Below are 12,590 nucleotides of genomic sequence, written 5' to 3'. Positions count from 1 at the left end.
ATTTAAAAAATATATATATCATTTAGCAAGAAAGTCATGAAATTCACATAAAAGCTGAACGATACCGACAGCCTCTTATTAAACAGCCCTCCATGTTAACATTTCGATTGGCTCCAAACGAACTGGAAGGTCTTAGGTAATGGTCAACAAATATGGATTTCTCAAAAGCTGATGCCGATACTGATTTTTAAAGTGGTGTGGTCAATGTCTGAAATAAGGACAATATTAGATGTACTTCAACACAGGTCATTTTAAAAGCCAAAAATAGCCTATAAGCTTATAACACTAAAATTATAAAAATGTTAGATTAATTCACCCCACAGGCTACATAACAAAAGTGCTCCTGACATTGGCAAGTAAGAAATGATGACAATATGTATAAATTATCCCAACAAAGAAATACATACTTTAGCTTGAGAGCCTCGCCAAAGCTATGCAGGTAATGGAAATAAAGAAAACTGAACACACATGAATAAGAAGAAAAAATATACATCATTCTCCATCAGTAGGTCCTAAGAATTCATTTTGAATATAATGTATGAGCAGCATAAGTATTCATTACAATATCAAAACATTAATGCCATTTTAACATAGAAGTACAATTTGTACTTTATGTATATAGGCATAACCTGTATTTTAACTGCATGTTTGATGAAACCAGATTAATAGAAAGTAAAAATGTTGGATTTTCCAACAAAAACAATAGGGGGGGGGGATACAAATTCAACATAAAACAGCTGAAAAATGCATTATGCCTATATTACAAATCTTACCTGAAAATAATACACTTAGCCATGTTAATGTCTGAAAAGTCTAGAACAACCAAACAAGTGTTCTGCGTTAACCATTTTACAAAAGTGCAATTTAAAGCACTGACTAGGCACCTGGGGCATATATGAGTTCTTTTATATGAGCTTGAAGTAGCTCAGTTTAATTAGCTCACCTTTCACTACTTCAAAAGACTAAACTGACAAAGGATGAACTATTTCTGCATGGTAAATGTACTCACTAGATGCAACCCATCTCCGTGGATGTTACTATGTTGTATGCACACCTAAAAGACCTAAATCAGTAGTAGGATGGACGCAAGATCAAGACTATAAAATTGTTAACTGTACAAAAACTAACTAACAGTGAGTTAAAATTAAACTGTCTAAATAAATTGTTTGGGCGTTATGCCAGTCAGTACAACCTCTAAGGTTTGTGCTTCGAGCTAGCTGGCTGGTTTAATAGCAAAGAGGATGAAAAAGAAATAGAGAGGAATGACAAGATAAAAAGAATAGTATTTTTTATTCATGTTCCTTTCCTTTTCCCCCAGCCCAAATGCAAATGAGATGCAAATTTCAAATTATGTTAATGATACAGACAGACATTCTCTCTAAACTCACCCTCCCATTTCAAATGAATTCTAAAAGATCAATCCAATAAAATTATTTGCTTTATTCTTTCTTTCTGCATGAACACCATGCATAAATTGGGAAAAACCTTAGGCAAAAGGTTCTCCAGAGAACTTCCTTTTTAACACAACATGGTGCTTCCAGGAAAAAAAAAAAGTGACTGACATTTTACCCAGCAGCTAAAACAAATGGGAGAATGTAGTATCACTGCTGCAGTACATGCAAATCTTCTACAAATGTGCATGCCCACTGCGTATTCTTTTAACAACCTGTGACAATGTGTGCACATGGAAGCAGAAAGTACTTTAAAATAGGCATGAAACAAAAAATGCCCAGAAATATTCTTGGTTTCTTCCCACAAACTGGCATTACTAACCAACAATTTTAGGCCAACAAACTCTCTTCCAGGTGCCTACATTAGGCAAGACACAGTACAGAAACATGTTCACACACCTTCACATAATCAGTGTAAACACACCCAAGGCTCCATGTCGGCTGGGTGGTAAACACCATCTGTCTGTCCTGTGGGGTCCGTGTGTGCAGCCAGTCTGTGTTCTCCCCTACTCCTCGGACATGAAAGCTGTTCTGCAGGGGCTGGCTGCACTCCCATCCCAGGTCAGTGGGTTAGCACCTCTACCACACTGCAAGCCAATGACGCGACACTCCCACTCAAAGTGCACAGTGTCACACACCTCATTGGGGTTCTACACTAAAGTATGAAAGCTACTCGCTGATTTTAGTATTGCACTAAAATACAGTCTACAAAAAAGGTTAGTGACTTAGTGAATTAGTGACTTCATACTACAAAAATAACTTGGACAATACATTGTCCCTTTGTCAGGAAAGCTAGGGACAAAAAAGATATATACATAAGCAGAGGAAAATAAAAATTCTCAAATGTAAGAGGAGTAGATACAGGCTCCCAAAATAAGACATAATTCCATATATTCTAACAGCTCTCAGACCAATGAGGTCAGGCTCTGGAATATAGCAATTTTAAGATACATGATGAATTTCTGTTTTGCATGTCATAATTTTAAACATGCCAGGAGTAACCTAACGTTATATTAAAAAAGTCTAATTGTAACTAAAATACATGGCATTCTTCTTTTATAAGTAGAACTATGACTAATCTATAGTGCTTGAAGAGTGCCTGCCCTTGAAGCAGAGGCTGCCAGGTGCCAAACATCATGCCTGTGCAAAATGTTAAATTACTTAACAAAAACAGCATGAGGTGGCAAACAACAGACTCAGTAATGAAATTCCTGGCATGGAAAATATATTTTACAGTAATAATTGCAAAACGTAATAAGATCTGACATGTATACCATGCATAATGTTGTGGTTTGCATACCATGATGTGCAAAGGTGTTTGCTTTTTGTTTTGCTCTGGAGGAGGATAACAATGATGGTTGTTATTTTTATTAAAAAGTTACTACTGATGTGTCTCTCATTCTGCATTCTTGAGTTTAAAATTGTATCTCAAATTTTCTAATCGCCTTTCCCCCCCACCCCTCCTATAGTTAAAACAGAGTATGCATATTCTGTTCACAGCATAGCCCTATTTTTACATTTATTACAATTGACAAAAACTATACAATTTAAATGCCCCTTGTACTTCATAACCTCGGCAGCAAAAGACAAACGCAAACAATGTCATATCAACATCAGTCTGCTTTTGCATGCTACACAAAAGCCACTGCAATCAGCAATTACTCTTTTCAAGGTTGTTTCTTTTCAGTGGACATGGCCTTTTTAGTGGGGTTTCTAAGTGTCAGGATATTAATGGACATCTTGCAGTAATGAGTCCATTAAAATCCTCATATGCAGAGAACTCATCACCACATGATCTTGAGTGAAGCACTGAATCTACTCATCTTTATGCACTATGAGATACATTATATATCACCACTCAGTGAAGTGGATCCACTCAGCGTGAGCAACTGTGAAAAATACCGCCCTCTAATGGTAGCATTGGAGAAAGGTGAGATCTCAAGGGAATCCTAGGTACTGTCACCTTTAAGGTATTACGACTCACCAGCTAGCAATTAAAGTCATTATTCTTTGTTTCAAAAACTACAGAAACACTTTGGACCTCTTCAGCAGCAGTTTCAGTCACTTAGTAAAACAGATGTTATTTAACTTCTATATATGCTTCTCTACACACCTTATTTCACCTGAATCACATGTAGATCAAACGATTCCCCAATTATTGAAAGACTGTGTTACTGTTTCACTACTTACAACAAAGGTTCATCTATGGCAATTTTTCACATAAAATCCCCTGTACCATTATTTGTTGTTATGCATTTATTACAGCAAATGAGACACACAATGACAAGCCTATTCCTCATTCCCCATGATGAGTTTAAATTACACATTCACTTCAATCCAATTAAAAAGTTTCTCAGCTTCCCCCCCCCCATAGCACCTTTTTCACTGGTGTCAGTTCAACAAAAGTGTAACGAAGACAGCAATTTCAAAAAAAAAGTTACAAAAATCAACCAGTTTTGGGTTTTCTGGACAGTACCAAAAACAAACCAACATTGCTAATGCTAATCAACCTACTAAGGGAAATGACTGAAGGAATTTTAGATGATCTGTGAAACATAGGGCCCTTTTAGAATACTTGTGAACTGTAGTTGTTTACCTCAGTTCTGCAGTACCAGGTACAGCCAGCAGGTGAGGATGTTTCACCTATCTCCGTGTGATGAACACATATGCCATATGACAATTTGCTGAACAGCATGTCTTGAGCTCAGCTCAGCCTCTCTCTCTCTCTCTCTCTCTCTCTCTCTCTCTCTCTCTCTCTCTCTCCCCCCCCCTCCCCCCCCCACCCCCCCCCCCCCACCCCACCCCACCACCACCACACACACCACATGGTGTCAAAGTGCAAAGGAGTTTAGCTTTCTTCTGGCTTGACCACACCTGAGTCAACTCATCAGGTGTTTACTAAGGCCTTCAGAAGCTGAGTCAGTGTGCAGTGCTACAGACCTCCTAGAATGCTCTATTCTCTCAGTCTCAACTTTCGAAAAGTATTTAAATATTTGAATACAGGTTAAATCTACAGCAAGATTAATTCACAAATAAATAATGAGCAGGCGGAAAAACAGAATATCAATTTCCCTACCATGTTTTTCATGTTTCACTGAGAAACATAAGCAAACTTTCTATATGAACTCCATGTAAGGCATAATCAACAGCAACTGAACATTCAAATAAAAAAACAGAAAACTGCAGATTAAAACACACCTGCACCTACCAGACCCATTCACATACAGGGTCCCCTATAAATACTGGAACAGTGAAGTCAAGATTTTGCAATACAGTGTGCGTTTACAAGAGCAATACATAATTATACGAGAGAGGAGAGAGTTTGTGGGCTTGAGAGCATGCAATTGCACACCCCCTTGCAAAAATGTCGGTGTGTGTGTGTCTGTGTGTGTCTGTCTCACCAGTCCTGCAGTGAGCGAGGGCGCGGACTGGCCCAGCGACTGGCTCCTCATGCGGACAAGGTTATTGGTCTCTCCTGCTGGCTGCTGACAGGCCAGCTGACTCACGCCACTGTGCATACTGCTGGACAGAGGTAGGAGCTGCTTCCCTAAGACACAAACACAAACACCCACACACACCCACACCAGGCAAAAAGCTTAGCAACTGCAGGGCAAGGAGGACTTGAGCCCATAACCACACAATGAATCATGAATTACTGAATGTCAGAGAAATACACCTTAGAACAAATCAGGTTTCTTAGAGCTGGAACAGATTCAGAAGTGATTTCAGACCATTTCAAAGGTTACAAATGCTAGATCTATGTCAGTGTAATTCTGAAAGAAAAGAAGAAAGGCAGTGAGTGAGTATGTGTGCGAGTCTGTCTCAAGTGTGTGTGTGTCTCACCAGTGAGGCCAGTAGCCATGCTACTGCGGCGGGCCCTGCTGTCATCCTGGCTGAGCTGGCGCTGCAGTTTGGTCTTTCCTGCGGCGGGTGACAGGTCAGGGTTGCTCAGCTTCCTAAAGAGTAGAGGAGGGTGCACCACAGCCTCCTTCTGTAGGGGGAGATTGGAATAGGGAGAGAGAGGGAGAGTCGGCACAGTGTTCAACCCATTGTATTATGAGTGTGAAATCACAAAAGACAGCATAGAAAAAGTAATGTGTGGAATGTAGAATATGAGAATTGATCCAATTATTCATGACAATTGTGTTGCATCACTTATAAAGACAAATTATCAATATGCAACACGTGAAAACAAAAGGGATGACACTAGAGCTTTGTTATGATTCAGTTTATGAGGCCTAGAAATGGGTTCCCTTGTCTCCACTAGGCTCTGCAGATCATTGCTATTTGCTGCTTCTTCCCAAATGTAGAACCATTTTGAGAGAAAGACTGCTGACCAAGGAGGTCAAGCTGAGTCAGTGACATTTGTCACCTGTTTTCAGAGATGCACTGAGAGCATGGACGCAGAAATGTTTAAGGACACAAAGATACTGATGAACCTACATATGCATTTTTTCCATATCTGACAACTAGTTTTACTGTTATGAAGATGTCTTAAAAACACACAGCTTATCAGATAAACTGAGCAGGCACTAACAGTTTGCTTACAAGGAACATAGAAGGGTGGAGTATGCCACATTTACAATCTTCATTTTAAACACTTAGAGGCAAAGAGTGCACGCTAGATTGTTGTTCGTAGACTTCGTCTTGGTTTTTACCACCACACATTCTTCCACACATTGTAGCAAAAAAGCTCATAGAACTTTGGTTCAGTTTTTTTCTAACTTGCACATAACACTGCTGGGGGATGTGTAATCTGCTTCAAATTCTATGAGTGCGATTAAGTAATACATTTAAGAAATATAAAAATTAAATGCATTTCAAATATACCCACACATTTTCATTGATCTTTAAACAATTAAACTTAAGACTTGTGAATATAATCTATAGATGTCTGAGTCTGTACAGTGTTAATTTCTCAACTCCATATTATTCTATAAATCATTCCATAATTTTAATTAAGGTATTTATATTAATTATGAAAACAACAGCCCACAAACAACACTGAATTAAATCCTTATTCATATTGCTAAGCTAACACTGCACAAAACCTCTTGAAAATACATTGTGAAAAGTAAAAGAGAAAATTTAGGAAATTAAGTTATTGACATGTGAAAACATGCTGCATTATAAAAGACAGGGTGGTGTGGAAAAACCCAGCCACATTTCCTTCAGCTTGAGCCCAAATAAAAAACTGAGAGTCTGTGAGTCATACCAGTTGTGGCCCTTATATGGCCAAACAAAAGCTTATAAAAAGTTAACTAAACATATCCACCTGTATAGTAGACAACCAGACACACACCTAGTGAGTTTAAACATACTTGTTTAAACAAAGTGCAGCAAATTTGACCCAGCATCATGCCAATACTTAATGACAAATGGAAACCCGAGATGACTTTTTGCTGAAGGAAGAATTCCAAAAGTACCACAACACTAGTCATGACGACAATCACTTCAGTTAGGGGTAAAAATGTTCAGGGCCTAAAACCACGGGGTTCCCGTCATGTGGGATGGTTTATGTCACCAGTGAGAATCCGTGTTCTTCCATCATGAGAATGGGAAAAGGAAACCGGGCAAAACCCTACACCATTTCCATTCTCCCTGTGGAAATTGAAGATTTCAGAACATCTGGAGGGCCTTCATGTGCTGTAAGCAGAGGACTCATAAAACTGCTCCAGCACACAAGACTTCTCCAAGAACATTTCTGCCACTGAATCATAATGCAAACAATGTACAGGCTCCTCACCTTACACAAGCTTAAAATATTAGTTGATTTCTTTCCTCAGTTTAAAAACACATCCCTTCTGTGTATTAAATATAAACGCATGTAAAATGTACCTTGTCTGCATCTATAACTCTGATGGAGTGCTGATCAGCTTTCTTCTTTAGCACAGCTAAAACAGTTCATTTACTGCAGCCACAGTAATAACTGGTCAGGCCATATATTCTATTAAGAGTACGCTGGGAGATCCAGAGCTTCAAGACCATACTGACAACAGTTAGAGGCTCTGTTAGAATGGCATTAACTTGGGAGGCCTGAGGATAGTGACTTGGCTATTCTCTTCAGGATCAGATAAGCACAGGAACGCACACAAAAGTCATCCTCAGTGCTGAGGGGGCGGTAAGGACACTTGCTCCCAGAATACTGGAAGTGGGGCAAAAGACAGTTGTGTTTTAGACATGTTAAGTGGTTTGAGACACTATTTTTGGGACACAATTTACTTGAGCAGGACTGTGTTACCAACTGGCAGCTAATTCTTGCACTGAAAAGAAGGAAAGAAGGCATAATTATATCTCTGCCATGATTGACAAAAGCTAAACAATTTCATTGTGCTTGTACAATATTGAGCAATAAGGGAAAGAAAGCTGGAGCACCTGAAGAGGCATGCTATTACCTTGTTGCTCAAGTGAAGAGTGATTACAAAACCATGCTGCCTTTAGTGGGGCTATAGCTTAGGAAAATAAAATAACCACATAGGCCTAGCTGATTGCCTCAACCAAGTGATATGGAGCTTTTTTGACAATCCAGTGAAAGTTCCTTATGACCAACTCACGTTCCTCACTTGTGACTAAGTCTTTTCTTCTGGCCAGATGTTTTTCCCCCTGACTGCATCCCCCTTGCTTGGCAGCGCCATTCCCTCTGCGTTCCCTACTTACTCATCCCGCAGCCCGGACACTGAGGCGAACACTCAAGTGCAGTCAGAATGACTGATATTGGTTGGCCACGAGTCGAAAATGGCTCACAGAGAGAGTGCAGGATAAACATAAAAACTGAACCCAGAGCAAGAATAATGACAACAATGCATGTCTGGAAATAATTGACAGAGTGACAGGCAAAGCAGAGGATCAAACAATGGAGAAATATCAGCCAGGGAAGTAGTCAGCTTATCTCCAGTAATGCATATAGCATGATAATTTTTATATTGTGATGTTAACGCCTTGCTGCTATTGCTTGGCAATGCATTCTGTTTAGAAGATTATTCAATAGTGAAGAAAGTATGCACTCTGAGCGCAACCAGACAGCCCATCTGTATTGTTTTTGAACTACTTAAGGGCTGGCTTTTTAAAAGCTACATTTTTTCAAAAACATGCAGTGTTTTTATTTAGCGCAGTGACCTGGCCGTTTGTTTATTCAAATATAGCCCCACTGAAGTGCCATAATACTTGGCAAACAAAGACGCTTTGATTTAAGTAGTTTTTTGTTGTTGTTTTTTTAGCTTATTTCATATGGGTTTCATGACTATAAAAGGTTTTCACGTCTGCAAGACATACGACATGTTTGATAATGGTGGTGCCCCAATTACCATGTAAAAACCAATAAAATGTTTGTGCTACAACTGAACATGGGTTAGAAAAAGCACAAGAGCCTGTGCCTGTACTCTTGATCAGGTGGTGGCAGATCAGTTACGATGCAACTACTGGCAAACTTAAGAGCACTTCACACTGGAGTGATAATTCAATACTGGACAACTGTCTGAAGGGGGACTAGGATATACTTACCAGATAGAGTGATTTAGGAAATTAAATTTTGAACCTTTTTTAACCTCATTAAATACCTAAAAGACAACTTGGTATAATTGTAAAATAATGTCAAATAGGAACACTGGCCCTTAATCATTAAAGCTGCATATACTTGAGGGCAGATTTGACTTTCCTCAATGATGTACATGAGGTCTGATTCATGAAACTCATACGATGTTGAAATGAGTGCTGATTTGAGTGCAGCTGATAAATCTGCTTCAGCAGCTTGAAAGCAACATTTGGCACACTTGTCTCATTTACATATCATTTGCAAAGGACATGCCTTGAACTGCCTTCATATACATAATATTTGCATTAAACACACCCTAATTCATGAAGGTATAGCACTGGTAAGCTAATATATGGTGAACATTAATCAGATTGTGCTCAGAAGGGAAAAAAAAATATATTATATATATATATATATATATATATATATATATATATATATATATATATATATATATATATATATATATATATATTATATAAATTAGATTACATTACACATACAGAGGAAAAAAAAGACATTTTAGTAAAGCGGAGTTGGAAATGCTCATCTGACACCTGAAGACTACACATTTTGTAGTCAAAGTAATCATCATCATCTGCTTTTTAATGACTATTAATAATCAGTGAAGAGATTGATAAGGTTGTTAGCCATACAAATCTCAAGTGGTTAAAATATGTTGAAATTTACTGAACATGCATGAGTTCAATCACACAAGTAAGCCAAAGATGAAAATGATTGATGATAAAACTGTCAGTGAAAATTGTGTGCATTCATTTTATGATCAGATTTGATATAAACAACTTGGATGAATAACAGTCATAGCGACAAAGAAAACGACAAACGGGAATAACTATCAACAGTCCAAACTGGGCTTGCTAATCAAGTCCTTCTTGCAAATCTGATACTCTTGTAACTTAGTTACAGAGAACGGTAGAAACGTGCATTGTTCCCTCTCAATTTGATCATTAACACCATCCAAATAACAATGTCAACTGCTCCAATTCCACAGTCATTTCCATGGTGTCCAATTCCAATGTCAGATCACTGCTTTGTTTTCTCTCCTCAAAAAGTGACCATATGAGCACTTCCAGTTTTTCTACAATGATGACTTTAACAATCACAACTTTTCCAATAAACAGCAACACAAGTAAATGTCAACATGGCAAAATATGACAAATCTTAGACACTAGATATGTATATGTTTACTAAATAAAGTTAACAGCAGCAGTAAAGCAGATTCCACTAAACAATGCACTAGAAAGTCCATTTCTCAGCTATAGTCAAATGAGAATGAAGATATGTTGAGGTCCTAAACCTTGAATCAAAATAAAATTCCATACATTTTACACACTGAAATACTCCACAATTGTGTGAAAATTGAAATTATTTTTATATTTTTGAAAAGCAAAACAAAGTTTAAAAAGTAATGACAAACACACAAGTGTGAAAAAAGCGGAACCTGCTACTTGGAAGCCCATCCACTCTGGAAGCAAAACAATAACCTCATTATAGTATGTTCTTCCAGAGTACATTTCTTCTACCATTTATTTGCTGGTCAAGTATACAACAAAGGCAGCTTGACACCAGAGACAGAAAGGCAAAGACAAACAGAATGTCACAAATAAAACTGCAACAGGAGGTAGAGACTAGTTACATATTGATGTCTTGGTATAATTAATGAGATCGAAGAAAGGCAACAGGGTCTGATAATATTCACATCAGGTGAAGTGTCTTAATCTAGACTGCATCACAAGAAAAAAACAGCTGCAGTTTAAGGTGCCTGTATTCAGTTTTTACCACTAAGGCAGGTATAATCCATATACTTCCTAATGAGCTGTCCTCTCCCTCTGGCTCATTCTCCATTCTCATTTTGAGACCTTCCACTACAGAGCATTAGTGTGTTAAGGAGTGTGTCTGCTCAGCATAGGTACAAATATACACTAGACAATGAAATGTATGCATGACCCGTCATTTCAAACCCAAGCAGCTGGGTTCATCTACTCCACCAAGACCACCTGCCTAATGACAAGATAATGGATGGCGTCCCATCTCTTTTACATACACCCCTCTGACTACTCAAATACCTCTAGCTGGGAAGCATGCCATGCTGTATGCACACATACCAAATTACACTCCTCCGCACGTTAGCCATTATTAGCCCTCTCCTGCTCTTTCCTCTAACGCACAGTAAAATTACACTTTAAAAGTATCAGTGAAACCCCAGCAATACACCCTCCACAATCTACTATGCTTAATCTGCTATCAGTTAGTAAACTTAGAGCTTGTCCAGGGGCAATATAACCATTCCCATTTTGGACAGGATTTAAACATGTTCTTGAATCTACAACAGCTAAACTAACTATTGCATAGCACATCCAAGAGGTCTGTAACATTGTTTATCCATGCCTGCATGATGGGAAACACTGTTGCAGTCGGTTAGCATGATCTGGAGCCTAATAAAATCCCAGGCAATTCTCCTTTTGAAAAAAAAAATACTCTACATTAGCAATGCTGTAACTACATTCATGCAATCTGTTGAGAATCAAAGAGCCAGGGTGCCTTTTCATGCTTGTTACCATTCCCCTCAGTAACATTTCTGTTAAGTTCCCTGTAACCTGAAGATCCGGAGCGGGAGACAGTTTTTGCCACTGCAGTACACTTTTAGTGTTTGCCTCATTAAAGCTGACAAGCCTTCTGCACACCTTCACCCTCACTGGTAAGCAAAGACACACACACACACACACACACACACACACACACACACACACACGTGCTGTGGCAGCCCATCAAAAATTGGTCCAAAAGCAAGATGGAAAGCAATCTTGTTTGCACAGGCAGGTCAGGTGTGCTGGACTTCACCAGCTCAAAGTACACACACACACACACACACACACACACACACACACACACACACACACACACACACACACACAGAGTTTACCAGAGACAAATAAACAGAGCCAGAATTAAAAGCGCACCAAACAACTCATGTTTGGTCAAGGATCATGCATGATAAAGATATAGCTTACAGGAGAAGACATAGAAACAGCAGCATTGGGAATACACTTAGTTTTGAAATATTTAATTGGTACTACCTCACAAGAACTGTTTTGTTGTTTTAATATGATAGACAGACAGAGAGATCCATCTAGATGGCCATTTGTGTTCACACTGTGCAGTCCTAAAAGAAACATTCTGGTCCCACTTGCACCCAAAATCAAGTCATTGATCAGAAATCCAGATTTCAACTTTAAATGGACCCCCCCCCCCCCAATACACACACAAACACAATCTGTCTATACTCCCAAAAATAATGAGACTTTATGGGACTGCCACCAGCTATTTAATCAGGAATGTTAAGAGCAGAGAAAGCTAAATCATAATCTGTCTTCTTCATTTCTAGTGTGTGCCTTTGTTTATACAAATGTGTGAGTAAAATATGGTCAGTATTTAATTGATTTAACAGATGCAGCAACTTTCACTGCCTCCTTCATGACAGCTGCTCCATTGTGCTCCAGTGAGAGCACTGAATCAACTGTTTAAATCAGTGTAGTGGACAGGCAAGCGGATAGTCCTTGATTACTTGGAGTAAGCCACTGACAGCT

General features: G+C 38.7%; 1 protein-coding gene across 4 annotated transcripts in view; it reads right to left on the bottom strand.

The window, feature by feature from the left end:
• The window catches only part of mast2 (microtubule associated serine/threonine kinase 2), a 102,285-nt gene that overhangs the window by 75,995 nt on the left and 13,700 nt on the right, over positions 1-12,590 (bottom strand). For all 4 annotated transcript variants that reach the window (XM_035524152.2, XM_081717936.1, XM_081717937.1 and 1 more), the window contains exons 2-3: positions 5,295-5,442; positions 4,853-4,998 (exon numbers count right to left, since the gene is read on the bottom strand). In XM_035524152.2, coding sequence (XP_035380045.2) covers positions 4,853-4,998; positions 5,295-5,442 — 294 coding nt within the window. The remainder of the gene's footprint in view (positions 1-4,852; positions 4,999-5,294; positions 5,443-12,590) is intronic.

The sequence above is a fragment of the Electrophorus electricus genome, chromosome 7, assembly GCF_041902795.1.
Source record: "Electrophorus electricus isolate QZ-2024a chromosome 7, ASM4190279v1, whole genome shotgun sequence".
NCBI lineage: Eukaryota > Metazoa > Chordata > Actinopteri > Gymnotiformes > Gymnotidae > Electrophorus > Electrophorus electricus.
The sequence above is the reverse complement of the archived record's forward strand: the minus strand, read 5'-3'. Positions and strand labels throughout refer to the sequence as shown.